The following is a 14,982-nucleotide window of genomic DNA, read 5'->3' as shown; positions in this document are numbered from 1 at the left end:
CGAAACTGGCACATTCCCATCCGCACTCCAATTGGCAAAAGTCGTACCTGTTTTCAAAAAAGGCGATCCAAAGTTAGCGGATAACTATCGACCAATTTCAATTTTACCTGTTTTTAGCAAAATTTTTGAAAAACTGTTCCTGGACCGACTTCTTAATTTTCTTGACAAACACAAAATTTTGTCTGATCTACAATTTGGTTTCAGACCAGGAAGATCAACTTTTGGAGCAATCACACAACTTGTAGACTTTATTGTGGAAGGCTTTGAGACACACCAAAGAACGCTCAGTGTCTTTCTTGATCTCTCAAAAGCGTTTGATACTGTTAATCATGGTATATTGCTACACAAGCTGGAAGGCTGTGGTGTACGAGGGACAGCACACCAGTGGCTCCACTCATACTTGAGCAGTAGAAGTCAATGTGTTCAGGTCCAGAATGCAGTATCAAGTACTATTAGAATATACCAAGGAGTCCCACAGGGATCAATCTTGGGTCCTGTCCTTTTCTTGATTTATGTGAATAATATCCATGCGTCAGCCTTATATGGGAAAATCATTCAATACGCAGATGACACGACTCTCTGTTTCCGGGCTGATTCTCTAACTACATTGGAGATTCAAACCTTCATTGATCTTAACTCCTGCATTCAAAATTTTCTGGTAAATAATCTCAAAACTAATCATGAAAAGACAAATTACATCAACTTCTGTTTACGTGGGTTGATTACTTATGAAACCCCAACAGTAATGATGGATAACATTGTTCTGGAAGAAACTGATTCTGCTAAATTTCTAGGAATACACCTAGATAAAGGGTTAACCTGGAAAGTTCACATTGAAAGTGTATGTGCTAAATTGGCAACTGGAATTTTTGTCCTTCGCAATTTATCAAAGTTTTGTACGTCTGATGTCTTAATGATGGCTTACTATGGATTAATATTTCCATACCTGTCGTACGGAATTTCTCTGTGGGGCAGTTGTGCCATATCAAACTTGGAAAGAGTATTCAGGCTGCAGAAAAAAGCTGTTCGAATCATCGCAAAATTGAACAACAGAGAGTCATGTCGAAGTGCCTTCAGGGAGCTCAACTTGCTAACTCTACCCAGCTTGTATATTTTAGAGACTTCATTTTACTGTCGATTTCAGTGTATATTGACGCAGGTCAGTGATATACACAAATACGAGACAAGAGCTCGGGGGCGCTTTCGAGCCCGACAGCGTAGAACAGCAGCATTTGAACGCCTCCCTTCTCAAGCTGGGATCAAATTCATTAACAATCTCCCTGAAACACTAAATTTAGAAACAAATCCAAAAAAATTTAAAACCCTATTAAAACACTACCTGGTGTCTTGTGCTTTTTACTCAGTTGGCGAGTTTATGGAGCACACTTGGGATTGATATTCGCGGCAGTGTTGCAATCCTGGGGGTTGATCCCACGAATTATGAATTTTGTATGTGTATGAATGTGTGCCTGCGTGCAACTGTATGGAAAGTCGAGTGAATGGATTTAGTTTTTAAGATAAATACCGTAAAAAATTGGTATTATTGACTATTGCAATACAATGTAATATATATTGTCAACGCAATAAAATATATTCTATTCTAAATAGTGAGTTTTCAGTTGGAACTTTAGTCTTTGCCAAAGTGAGGTGTTACCCTGATTGGCCTGGAAAAATAATACATGTAGATAGTGAAACTTATAAAAATGTCACAAAGTACAATTTTTTGCTTCAGATAAAACTACAAATGTTAACAAAAATGACTTGTGTCACTATTACAACAATAGACTTAAGTACCCGGTTGAAAAAATATCTAAATGAAATCAAGAACTTTATGATAAAGCTCTGGCTGAAATTAAAAACGAGTGGGAATGGAAACCTACATTATCTAGCCCAACAACTCAATCTCTAATAAATGCCCAATGCTCAACACTTTACACACAAAAAGAAAATCCTTCTATCTCAAAACAAAAGACAAAATTTTTACCTCATACTAAAGATAAGGGGTCTCCTAGACACACAACTCCTATTGCAAGCAAAAAAGATATTGAGTCCAGCAAAGATAAAACTTCTCATACTAACAAAAACTTAGTTCAAACAGAGAAAATGGATGTCAGTTTAAATACGTCCTCAGTTCCAGAGGCACAAACAAGCACTATTTTTCAAACTTTGATGGATGCTTCTGTGAATACTATGATCGATCTTGAGTCACAACCCAAGATGGCGGGAGACCAAGACGACTCTTTATGTAGTGCGTGTGATTCACCAGTTTTTAACGGACAATTAACTATTAAATGTGATGGTTTCTGCAGAAATAACTTCCATTCATTGTGTGTAAACATTGATGAAGATAAATTTCAAGCGCTACAACTTCTAAAGAACACTGTGAGGTGGACATGTGAGTCATGCAATCTAAAGCTGTCTAAAATACTCTCCCCAGATGTTAGTGCTGAAGATTACTTTAGTTTTCATGAAATTGTGGGAAAACTAATAGAACTGGTCAAAGGGATTTGTGATGATAATAGTTTAATAAATAAAAGACTTCTCTTACTTGAAAGCAAAGCTAGGTTAGAAACTAAAATTGACAATTCGGCTGTCATTGTCATTGACGAACAGCCTGATGCAGTGTTACCACAACAACGACCTTCTGAACCTTGTCGTCGCACTACCAGATCCATGTTTAAGCAAAGGAGACCGAACTACCAAAGCTTACACAGAGGTAAAAAGAATGAAATTGATCTAATAATCCAACATCCGAATCGAATAGAAATCGATATCGAAGAAGCGACTAAGTCAAAACTGGAATCTACAACCGGCAGTTCGGTTGCTGTTAACCATGGAACTGGTGTGAACGGGGCTGTAAACGTCGTCTTGGATGGCGTTGACTCTAAATCTCCAAACTCTGTGAACCACGATGACAAAAGCATTATGAGAACGAGAGACAATTTCTCGCAGGACACGAGACGTATTTCAGAACCTGGAATCCGACAGGAGGTTAATCAGTTTACAAATAAAAATCGAGTTTACAAAAATTCTAATAAAGAATGGACAAGAGTTAACTATAGGAAAAAGGGTGAACAAAATAATAAAAGTAATAACGGATCATTGACCAAGGATGGATTTCGGAAAGTGATCTCAAATACTGGAACTGAATCAGAAGTGAAGGCTAGGCCTTACCAGACAGGTACAACTTATAGTGAAATAATTAAAAGTAGACCTACTGTGAAAAATAAGGTTGTACACGGCACTCAAGAAGTAAGTGTAGAAAATCCACTTAAACCTGCCAAACGAATGATTTGACTTCCTATCTGGTTTGGATCCCTCAGTTCAAACTGCTACCATAACAGAATATCTCAAGTCTCTTAATGCAACTGCTAATTTCCAGTGTGATAAAATAGAATCACGTTACAACAATTACTGCTCATTCAAGCTAGGGGTTCCTCTTGAAGTGGGAGAAGAATTGATGCATCCAAACCTCTGGCCTCAAGGTTGCATCATAGGAAAGTACAAGCCTCCAAGAATAAACCACAGTGATAGGACTGGACCTAGGCAGAACAATTTTATATCACAAACCCGCTTAGTGACAGGTTTAACTTAAACTCTGAACGTATTTGTGTTTTTAATGTTCAATCTCTTCAAAATAAATTAGGCCAGTTAGAGGCAATCATGGACCAAAAGCAGGCTGATGTGGTTTGCATCAACGAGCATTGGCTTTGCAAGGAGGAGGTGACTTTATATGTTCCCGATGGTTTTATCTTGGCCGACTATTATGCTAGGCCATCAGCATATGGTGGTTCATCGATTTTTTTGAAGGAACATTTATCTTTCGAACATATGGATATCTCCTCTTTCTGCCAAGACAGTGTATGTGAGGGTGCTGCTATTAGGTTGTGTAATTTTAATCTTGTAATTGTTTGTATATATCGAACACCTGATTCTAATTTTAAGACTTTTATGGATATCCTAGAAAACTTATTGTTACATGTAACTAGTAAATGTGTAAAACCTAATGATCACTTAGCTCTAGCTGGTGATCTCAATATAGATGTTTTAGACAAAGGTAGCTCCGAGACCTATGAATTTTTAAATTTGTTGAGATCATTTGATCTTTATGGTACTAATTTTACTCCAACACGCTTCAGGGCGTGTCTTGACAATTTATATACTAACCTAACCTCTAATTATTTTAAGGTCTCGTTACTCAACCAAGATATTTTATCTGACCATGCAGGTGTCTGGGTAAAGCTCATTTTGACTCACCAAAGTGGCAAGGAAACCCCCATCAAAACTAAACGCTTAATTAATAATTTTAGATTGTATAACTTAATAAATTGTCTGTCTTCTGTTGATTGGTCGTTTTTATATGAAACTGTGGATGTAACTATTGCTTTTGTAAACTTTTTAAATACTCTAACCTCTTCTTATAATGAGCTGTGTCCTGTAATTGAGGTAAAACCAAAAAAAGGTACTGGGCAATCTAAAAAGAAGACTGGTACTCACTTTAATAACTGGTTCACTCCGGCGCTGCGTACAAGTCGTGATATCTTATTAATGTTGTATGACAGATGGTAATGTACTGAAAGTGTAAATGATAAGAATAGGTACACTAGTTTTAAGAAACTTTATAAGAAAGATATAGCAAATGCTAAGAAAACTGTCAATGACAACCTCATTTTAAACGCCAAAAATAAATGCCAAATGGCCTGGAATGTCAGAGCCTGGAATGTCTGGAGGAGGGAGTCGGGCTCGGTTAAGTGCAAACCAGAAATACATATTACTCCTGAGTGTTTTAATAACTATTTTGTTAATGTTTCAACACTTGTAAAAAATCTTCAAGGCAGTATAGACTTAGATGCTGGTTCCATGTACAGAAGCCATTCTGACTTTCTTTTAAACTTTGATAAGCCTATACCTGAAACTGGTTTTGGTTGGCAACATGTTGATTCTGATGTAATACTATCGGTTGTGTCTAACCTTAGTAACAGTAAAAGCGAAGATGTGTTTGGCCTCTCCAATTATGTTATCAAAGCATTAGGGAATACTTTAGTTAGCCCTCTTACATATTTAATTAACTTAGTTCTTGTAAATGGTATATTTCCAAATTGTTTAAAATTAACAAGAGTAACCCCTATTTTAAAAAAAGGCAACTGTAACTCAGCTGAATGTTATCGACCCATTGCTATTGTCCCGATTATTGGAAAGATTATTGAATCCTGCTTAATACTTCAGTTGTATGAACATTTTAGTACTAATAGTTCACTGTATCAGCACCAATATGGGTTTCGACCAAAGCACAACACCTGTTCTGCAATAGCAGTTATTTTAGAATATATATTAACTGGTTTTAAAAACAAATCAATAATAGCCTCTAATTTAATAGATTTAACCAAGGCCTTTGATTGTCTTTCTTTTGATATTTTATATGAAAAATTATCTTTCTATGGTAAAAGAGATAATAAATTGAACTTAATAAAATCCTATCTGTCTGAGCGGAAACAAAAAGTGGTGGTCAATAACAATAGTTCAACCTATCAAGAAGTGATTGCAGGTGTCCCTCAATGCTCTGTCCTTGGGCCCTTTCTCTATCTGAATTTTGTTAATGATATGTATTGTAATATTCCTTCTCTTTGCGTACTTTACGCAGATGACACCACACTTATCTGCTCTGATGATAACTTTGAAAATGTTAAACCAAAAATTAAGAATGCATTTGATTCAGCAAAAATGTGGTTTCAATTAAATAATCTAGTTATAAATGATAACAAGACTGAGTTAATCTACTTCTCTCTAAGAGATATTCCTGCTGAGGGCAACACAAGTGAGTGTGTAAAGTTGTTGGGTTTTACCCTGGACAATCAGCTAAGCTGGGAGCCTCATATACTAAATCTGTGCAAAAGACTGTCACATGTTGTATTTCTACTTAGAAAACTTAAACAATCAGTTAGCTTAGACACTCTTATACTATCCTATTATGGTCTTTTCCATTCACTGATGACATATGGAATACGCTTTTGGGGCAATTCATGTCACGCTTCAAAAGTTTTCATTTGGCAGAAAAAAGCCATTGGAATCTTAGATAACCTTACCAACAGACAATCCTGTAAGGCAAGTTTTCAAAGGTTGGAAATTATGACAATGCCGTCCTTGTATATTTTAAGCAATTTAATTTATGTCAGGGAAAACAGACTCATTTTCTTGCCAAAGCTCCTTTCATGATCATCTAACTAGGCAAAGAAACAATCTGGGGACAGCTTCGGTAAGACTTTCTAAAACAATCAACAGCCATGTATATCAACAACTTAAATTGTTTAACAAATTACCATTAGCTATTAGAAACATGACATACAAAATTTTTAAAATATCATTACTAAACTGTTAAAAAGTCAAGTATTTTATACAACTGATGAATACTTTAGTCGTAGCTTCTAAGTCCCACATGTAAATCTGTATTTTGATTAAGTTATTTCTGTTAAGTACCACCTTTGTCTCTTAAATACTTCTTGTGTCTTGTTCATATTAATCTGTATTTTGATTAAGTAATTTCTGTCAAGTACCACTTTTATCCATCACTGTCAACCAGATATCTCAGTTTGCACTTGAGTTAGGCCTGTTTGTCTCTTTCATTTTGCATTTTCTTCTGTTTCACAAAAGTGCTTAAAACAACTTCCTATATTAAGACACATTTTAATCCTAAGCTTTTAACTAATTTTACTCATACAATGTACAATTTTTAAATTTTGTGTATTAACCCTTTGAACCCCAGGCGACGAAATATCGTCGCCGAGAAGATATGCGAAGATCCCCGCGGCGACGATGTATCGTCGCCAATGAAGTTGCGAGAATCCCCGGGCGACGTAATATCGTCGCCATGGTATATGCGTTTAATACATATTTATTTGAAGTCGTAAAATACTTATTTTATGAGTATTAATACATATTTATATGTATTTTATTAAAATACTAATTTTTTTATTTATTTTTTTACTAATTTATTTTTTTAGGTAATATCAGTGATTTTTGTGTTGTACGCTTAGAGGTTTTTACAAGTCACATACTTTTATTAAAAAATTCAAAAAAAGTTTATTTTTAGAGATATCAATATAATTTTTTTTGTACATACACAAAACTAAATTTAGAAAAATAAAATGTGGGTGCCCATGATAAAAATATTTCTTATTTTTTAATTAAAAAATCTTAAAATCAATTTTTTTGCCTAAAAATTTATATACATATATTTTAAAATTATTTTAATGCTGTTAAACATTTTTTTTATACTTCAGACTAATCTTTTTCTGTGTATACAATTTCATTCTGGACATTTTGGTGTGTAATACAAGACAATAGCATAAAAAATAGCAAAAGTATTAATTTTTTACAAACAGTATGCAAAACAGCTGTTTTCTGCTCCGGGGATTCTCGGTAGTTCTTAGGTCAAATGATTTTGGTACGTTTTTTCCACCATCAATATTTTGGTCTGGGGTTCAAAGGGTTAAGTTATGATGTTACCATAACAGTTTTATATTATAATATAGAAATGACGTGTCCTATTGCATTGTTAATATGCCTAATGGAAATAAATATTATTGTCTATTGTCAAATAGTGTTCATTTTCCATTTAGAACTTAAATTTACTACAATTCTATTGTACTATTTTTTTGTGTTAGGGCAAAAACTGAAGTAAAAAATTCTTTAGTATAAAAGCTAATGTTTCTTTCCAATTATTGGCGTAAGTAGTTGATTTACCTAATTATGAGAGTCATCCGGAAAATAAGGTCTGATTTCTTATAAAAAATAATTAACAACAGATTTTTCAAGAAAACTTGTTTTATTTTAATCCTTACATATCTCTTTTTCCTTTTCAACCTAGTTTCTACTTTTTAAAACATTTTTCATAACCTTCTACAAGATTTTGAATGCTGATGTCGTAGAAGTCTGGCACCTGAGAGGATAACCAATCTTTAACTGCTTCTTTCACCTCGTCATCAGTGTTGAAGCGCTTCACCGTCGAAAAACTCCTTTTGATAGTGAAACAAGTGAAAGTCACGCTGTGGCAAATCCGGGCTGTACGGCGAGTGGTCAATATGTTCCTGACCAAATGATCTAATGAGATTTTGGGTTTGGATGGCAGAGTGGGGTCTGGCGTTGTCATGCAACACGAAAACTCCAGACATCAATAGACCAATGTCGCTTATTCTGTATTGTACTTTGAAGTTTAGTGAGAGTCTCACAACAAGTGGCTGCATTAATTATTGTTCTTCTTTGTTCCTTAAACTCGAACAAAATTCCATGTCTATCTCAAATACTCAATACACTTAATTTATCTATCTATGAATATCAGCTGCTGGAACGTTCCTTGCTGTCTAAAACCAGATAACTGATTGTATTTCACAGTCAGCAGGTTGATCATTTTGAATTTGCACACTAAACCGCATTCTGCAATGGTTTCACTGCAAATGGTGGAGTTATTTCGTACGCAAGGCATGCTAGGAGTGGGTGCGTATGCACATAACACTGTTTGCTTGCCGCTTCAATAGTTACCCCAAAACAAAACTTACTTTCCAGATATCCCTCGGTCATATTAAGGTTAATATGAATGATGAACTTGACAAGAGTGGTAGTTAATTGAAGGGAGAGCCGATGGCTGCACTGTTTAAGATGTTGGACTTTGTATCTGAGTTAGAGATAGTGTATGTTCAAATTTTGTAAAATCTGTTTATGAGTACCTTGTACTGTATTGACTCTCCTCCTTATTGTTTTTTAATAAGATTATCACACAGGTCAGTAAATGCATTCATTACCAGTATTCGAATTTGAACTACCTTCAACTAAGAACTCATGTGATAGCTATAAAATTATTTAGTAAATTAAATAATTGTGTGTTGAAAATGAACTAATTTATTTTCTTTAGTACTTAACGGATTATTGCAAAACAGTTAAATGCAGTGTGTTGTTTTAATGTTTTTAATAACAAACAGATTTTAGCGACATATTAACGTAGTTTTTTCTCTGTTGTAGATAAGAGCTGATAGCAGCGGAATCTGCCCATTTCCTACTACTAGAATCTGTTTCTACTCCTCTCACTGTACTGAGATGATCGCAGTCTTGTAACTGGTGGAACCGATTCGATTTGTATTGGTCACTAAAATTAAATTAACCTTGTGCGAGGTAAACTATTCATCGTTATTCTGAAAGATGAAAATATGGATGATGAAATGTTTTGTATGTTTTAAAATTTATAGTTTGTACAAGTGAATGTCAGTAAAATTGGTACATTGTGAAATGTCATATTAATGTCATGTACTTGAAAATATATTTCAAAACTTGTTGATTCATATCATTACAAAAATGTTGAACACTGAGTTTTTTTAACCCTTATTCTGGCATAAACCGAACTTTTAATATGAACAATTGTGAATCGTTTTTCATATTGACATTATTCTGGTATCTTTGGAAACATTCTGTTGTGAGCAAATGTTATGTATTTTACATTTTTTAGCCTGTGATGATGTGACAGAGGAGAAACTTATTTGTTATGGACACAGTAATGTAAGCAGTAATTAATTAAAAGCTTTGTTTCATTACTACTGCATTTCACCTGAATTGAATGTGTTCTGTTACAATTTGTTATGTTTATTCAGTATTAAATTTATGGTACTATATAATATATTAGTATTGTAATTTCAGTTAGTAAATCATAGCACAGTATTTTTTAATATATTAAGTAAAAATAAAGAAAATTAAATACACTTACTTTATAAATCAAACCCCTTTTATTTAACATTATTCTTCTTCGCTTTGGTAATAGGGATCCATTTTTATATTAGGAAAATATACATTCCTTTATAAATTTAACAACAGTTATTATCTAATAAAACAAAAATTAACTTGTTTTATTATCTTATCACTTAGCTTAAATGTTCTTTGATCAAAATTTATAATTTCTTCTTTACAAATCTGTAAAATGAATATTTTATTTGAATAAATCAAGCATTTTGTTTTGTCTAAATAAATTGTTACTATCAAATATAATAGTTATTATTATTTTCTTTGGCTCATTTTGAAAATAATAATTCCATGACAATTTGCTATATATATATTTTTTTTATTCTCTTGTTCAGGAATGGCTTGGAAACAAACAGTAAAATAAAACCAGATGGAGGGTTAATTAAAGCAGTCCAATTAAACAACAATTGCAATTACAATCATTCATCTAAAATTGTACATGGAATGAATGAATACATTCTTGTGTTAGGGTGTTTATCTTGTTTCATTTACCTAATGTTTCAGCCTAGTTTGGGATAATTGTAATATTATGTTATTTAAAGTTGTACAGATTTTTTTATAAAGTAATGTAATACGAGAAAGGTTACAGTTATGCTGTAATGTGTCTAACTGAGAAGTATTTTTGTTGCCAAATAAACCTTATCCAACAATTACAAGTTTGTTTTGTTGTTGAAATAAGTAACCGACTTTTCTTTAAAAAAATCTAATTTACTAGTTAATTGAAGATCTAAATTCAGGCAAATAGTCTTCTTATTTATTTTAAATAATACTACTAACACTTTTACTGTAGCTACAGTACATCAATGGTTACTTTTAATTGTTGTTTGATATGTCTGTCTGTATCTGGTTGGTGGAAGCCTAAGAGAGTGGTTATTACCAGATTCATCGGCCATGCCATTTTTGCAAGAGTGAGCATGGAGCGTAAGAGTTCGTGAACATTTGTCTAGATTTCTGACCTCAGAATCTGGACTGGACACAGCCGGTTCTCAGAGTGATGTTTTTTGCTTGACTAGTACAACTAGAACACTGTCCTTAGGTTTCCATTAAAACAGTATCTAGATGAAGATATGCGTAACAAGTAAGTGTAGAAAAACAAGTAGGTTCATAATATTTAGTTGGTGTAGATAATGAAATATGTTGTACCATGATAAATGCAACCTAAATTTAGATCACATTCTGAAATATCAGAATGTATTAGTACTCGGGTGTCTATATGTACTAGGGTGTGCTTATACTTCTCACCTATCCTCGGAACCATCTTAAGAGAGAGGGTTTTATCTAACGTTAATAGATTGGCGTTAAACACAGAGAGATGATAACGTTTTGTCAACTCTGTAATGATCTATCGTAAGGCAATTACCATGGTTTAGGTTGCACAAAAGTTAGATTTATAATGACTTGGTAGAGTACAGTCAAACTAGACTCAGTGTGGAACATGATTCTATTTATAACTCTGAAGTTTAGAACAAATCTTAGAAGGAAACTCAGCAGGTGTTATGATTATTTATTATATTTAAAAATTAAATTCAATTTTTTTACATTTTGAACACTTCCAGCCCCATTCTATCAAGATAAACGAGGCTGAATGATCATTTATAAGTCTTATAGAATAGATGCATATCAGCAACTTATTAAATTGTTTTTTAGTACAAAAACTATCAAACTACAATTTTGTATTGTCTTTTCCTATACATACATATGAATTATGAAAAATTATTCGTGCTATGTGCTTCAGATCAAATAAACTGTTAGTAAAAAGTAACGATTATTTCATACTAATTGTTTTCATTCATTGGGAAAACATTTTTGATCAATACTCATTTCCCAGAATTTTGTTTTAAATATAAGGTACAAAATTTAATAATCAAGATAAACCAGATGAGTGTATTCACTGGGTACAAATTTCAAAATTTTTGCCTTAATGTAAGAGTTAAGTAAGAGAAATATTTGTTTTTGCTGTTTTGGTTGTACCATATTATAAATCCTCATCAATGACTATTTGTAAAAGCTCAAACATTCTTAATTTATGAATATAAGTATATACATTTATAGTATAAAAAAATCAATAACTATTCTTATTAAATACTATTTTCTTTCAGTAATCTTGCAAAGCTCATGAATTTCATGATTACTAAAATATTATTTTGGAACTAAAAGTTTGGAATTACAAACAATTTTTCAATCTGTATTAAAACCAAGTAAATTTGTCTTTTATGTATAAAAAGTATAGAATGAAGTAAATGTTATAAAATTAAAACGTTATGTCAACATCTAAAGTAATTGAAAACTGAGAATAATTATTGTATGCCAATTAAAATAAAGCAGGTTCAGAATCTAATACATGGTTGTATAGACAAATTGTTGCCATTTGCAATTTTTTTTAAGTGCACAGACACACTGTTTTTATAAGACAAGTCCATAACATATTCAAAGCTTTTATCTGTTTATAGTGAAGCCTGTGCAAGAGCATCTTATCAGACAGAATAAGGAAAACAGTATTGTGAAGCTGTGCTCTAATCAAAGGAAGGATGTGATAGGACATTATCTTGTATGTATCTAAGCTCAAAAACTTGCTATTTTAATGCAACTACTGGCTTTTCCAAATAGATTTGATCATTGTGCTCATTAAATTACGTGTTAGCACTTGTAAATTAAATTGATATTAAGTATAGAATCAAAATGTTAATTGCTGTATTTTAGCTTTAAAAGGTTTGATACCACCAGTAAATGATCACACATTTTCCAATGTTTATTTCATTTTTGCAAAGTATTTCGAAATCAAAGATTCCACTGTCAGACAACTTCACAAAAGGCCTCGCAAAAATAAAATAAATATTAGAAAATTTGTAATCATTTACTAGTGATATCAAATTAAAATCTTTCCAATGCTTCAAGAATCGTCATTTATAAGATTTGTATTAAAACCTTTTAACAACTGTTACCAACTGCACCAAGTATTCCAATCAATGTTTAAGTGTTGGTATCAAAATTAGTCAGAGCAAATATTGATACATTGATACAATTTATCATATGAACTGCTTCTTCTTTCTTGTATATTGCTCTTAACCTTACTCTGAATAAAATTACATATATTGAGTGTCACTATTTTGAATGTAATCTTAATGGATATTTTCTCAAAAGATGTCTAAAATCCCAAATTATCATCACCGTGAACTTGTAATGATTCCTTAATGGTTGTAATTTTGAGATGTGATGTTAGTGTATATTAATAATAGTGTGTATAGTTTTCAGATGTGAATATTACACTTAAAATTGGGTTTATTACATGTTTGAATCTGATATACTTCCAGCCAGCACAGGACCAAATAGTATAATGTGTAGAATTTCACAAACACGAGTGTGTTTGTGTTGCTGTTTTCAAGTACTTTGGTCATGTTTAACTCGTTGGTTACTATAGTAGATGTTTCACAACTTCGTAGTTTTATTGAGTTGTTTACACACGAGGTCTAAAGGTCATTATTCTAAAATTTTAACTTGTGGATATATTGAATTTGCTGTTAATTTTTAATGTTTGCAAGTGTTGCATTTCACAGTATGTTGATTGAAATAGTGCTACTATCGTTTTTCAGACAATTTATGTTCAATTAATCTAAGCATGACTTTTCAAGGTTTAAAATAATTAATGAAACTTTCTGAGTTGCTCTGTTTTAACAGTAATGAAAGTGTTATGTCTGTATACAGTTTATATTTATTTTACATCCATATGTGTATATTAAACATGCGTTATCATACCACCAATTAGAAATAACATCCATATGATGTCTCGTCCTAATTGATAGAGTAATGACATATTTTGCAGGGAGCTAATTTTATATTGTGTATAGTTTACGGACTTTTGTTGTATATTATTTTATTTTATGATATTATAAGTATTATCTAAATGCAGTGCTTTATATAACTAGCCTTATATCTTTGAAGTGAACGGTTGAGACAATCTGCACAAAAAGCTTGACTCGTTACATATTGATAGATCAACTGATGTAGTGATTTGCCTAACTAAACAATTCATTTGTCATGTGATTTTATTCAGTTATTGATAAAAAATCCTGTATTTTGTAAGAATTAAAACATTAGTGTTAACATGTGTAGGTACACTGGTTAAGGTACACACAGCTTTCTTTGAGTAAAATTCTTCCGAGAGTTTAGAGGTTAGATTTATTGTAGTATCCGGGTGACCTCATTGTTGAGTTTGACTTCATAAGGCCAAAGATGGAAATGAGGGAAGTTTTACAGATTGTCACGGTTTTATAACAAAAAACTAAAAGATATTAAGTATTGTATTGATCTCTTCTTCAAATGCAAAAATATTTTCTATTCAATTTATAACCAGTCATTCAAGGTTTTAAGGTGTAAATTATGATGTCTCAAACAGGTAATTAAAATGTATCTTAAAATATTTAAAACTTGTCTATCAGCTTATCAGGATCAAATTTCATATTTGTTACCAATCTGTAGAGTTGGTGCCTAACTTCAGTTTTATTTGGACCTTTAGCTATTAAATAATATTTTCAGACAAGAAATATTCCTAATGCTTCTTTGAGGTTCATATTTTTACTTGCACTTTTTGGACAAAATTAAAGGAATTTCCTACAAATTTGGGCTCCAAGACAGAAAATGTGTTAAAATATATCAACTGGTTCTTAAGAAACACAGAGAGAATTCGAAGGATACATTAATGAAAATATGTATTTGCATAATTTAAAACTCAGATTAAGCAATTATGATTAGAATATTCTAAAATTATGGTGTGAAATTTTGATGGTTAATGTACCGTTATGAAGGCATAGAAGACCCTGTTTGCTTTCTTGGATAGTAAGTAGCGCTTGTTCAAGAGGAAGCCTAGAAGATTACAAATAGTATGTTTATGTTATTAAAGCTAAAAGTCAAATGTTTGGTAATTGATCATTCCGTTTCTTTCTTCTTGCTATATGGTATTTAAACTGAGTTATAATTTTTACAAAAATTAAGAGAAAGATTGAATGTATGCACAACATAATTATTATATGACCATTTTAAGACTAGATTTGTTTTGAATTATGGTAATGTTACTATTCCTAAACCAAAGTTATTTATTATAAACTGTACTCCAGGCAAAAATAGTGCAGGATATAGTTTAACACATTGTTACATTTTGATGTTAAAGTGTGATGCAAATTAAAATACAGTTGGAATTGAATAAAA

At 32.2% G+C, this 14,982-nt stretch overlaps 1 protein-coding gene across 2 annotated transcripts in view; it reads left to right on the top strand.

Moving 5' to 3' along the window:
* LOC124362057 (protein phosphatase 1 regulatory subunit 7-like) overlaps positions 1–14,982 on the top strand; it is a 46,819-nt gene extending 31,837 nt beyond the window's left edge. For both annotated transcript variants that reach the window (XM_046816212.1, XM_046816213.1), the window contains one exon: positions 9,013–14,982. In XM_046816212.1, the coding sequence (XP_046672168.1) occupies positions 9,013–9,016 (4 nt within the window). In that variant the 3' untranslated portion in view covers positions 9,017–14,982. The remainder of the gene's footprint in view (positions 1–9,012) is intronic.

Source organism: Homalodisca vitripennis, chromosome 5 (genome assembly GCF_021130785.1).
Source record: "Homalodisca vitripennis isolate AUS2020 chromosome 5, UT_GWSS_2.1, whole genome shotgun sequence".
NCBI classification, from domain to species: Eukaryota; Metazoa; Arthropoda; class Insecta; order Hemiptera; family Cicadellidae; genus Homalodisca; species Homalodisca vitripennis.
Note: the sequence above shows the minus strand (reverse complement) of the source record. Positions and strands in the feature narration are given on the sequence as shown.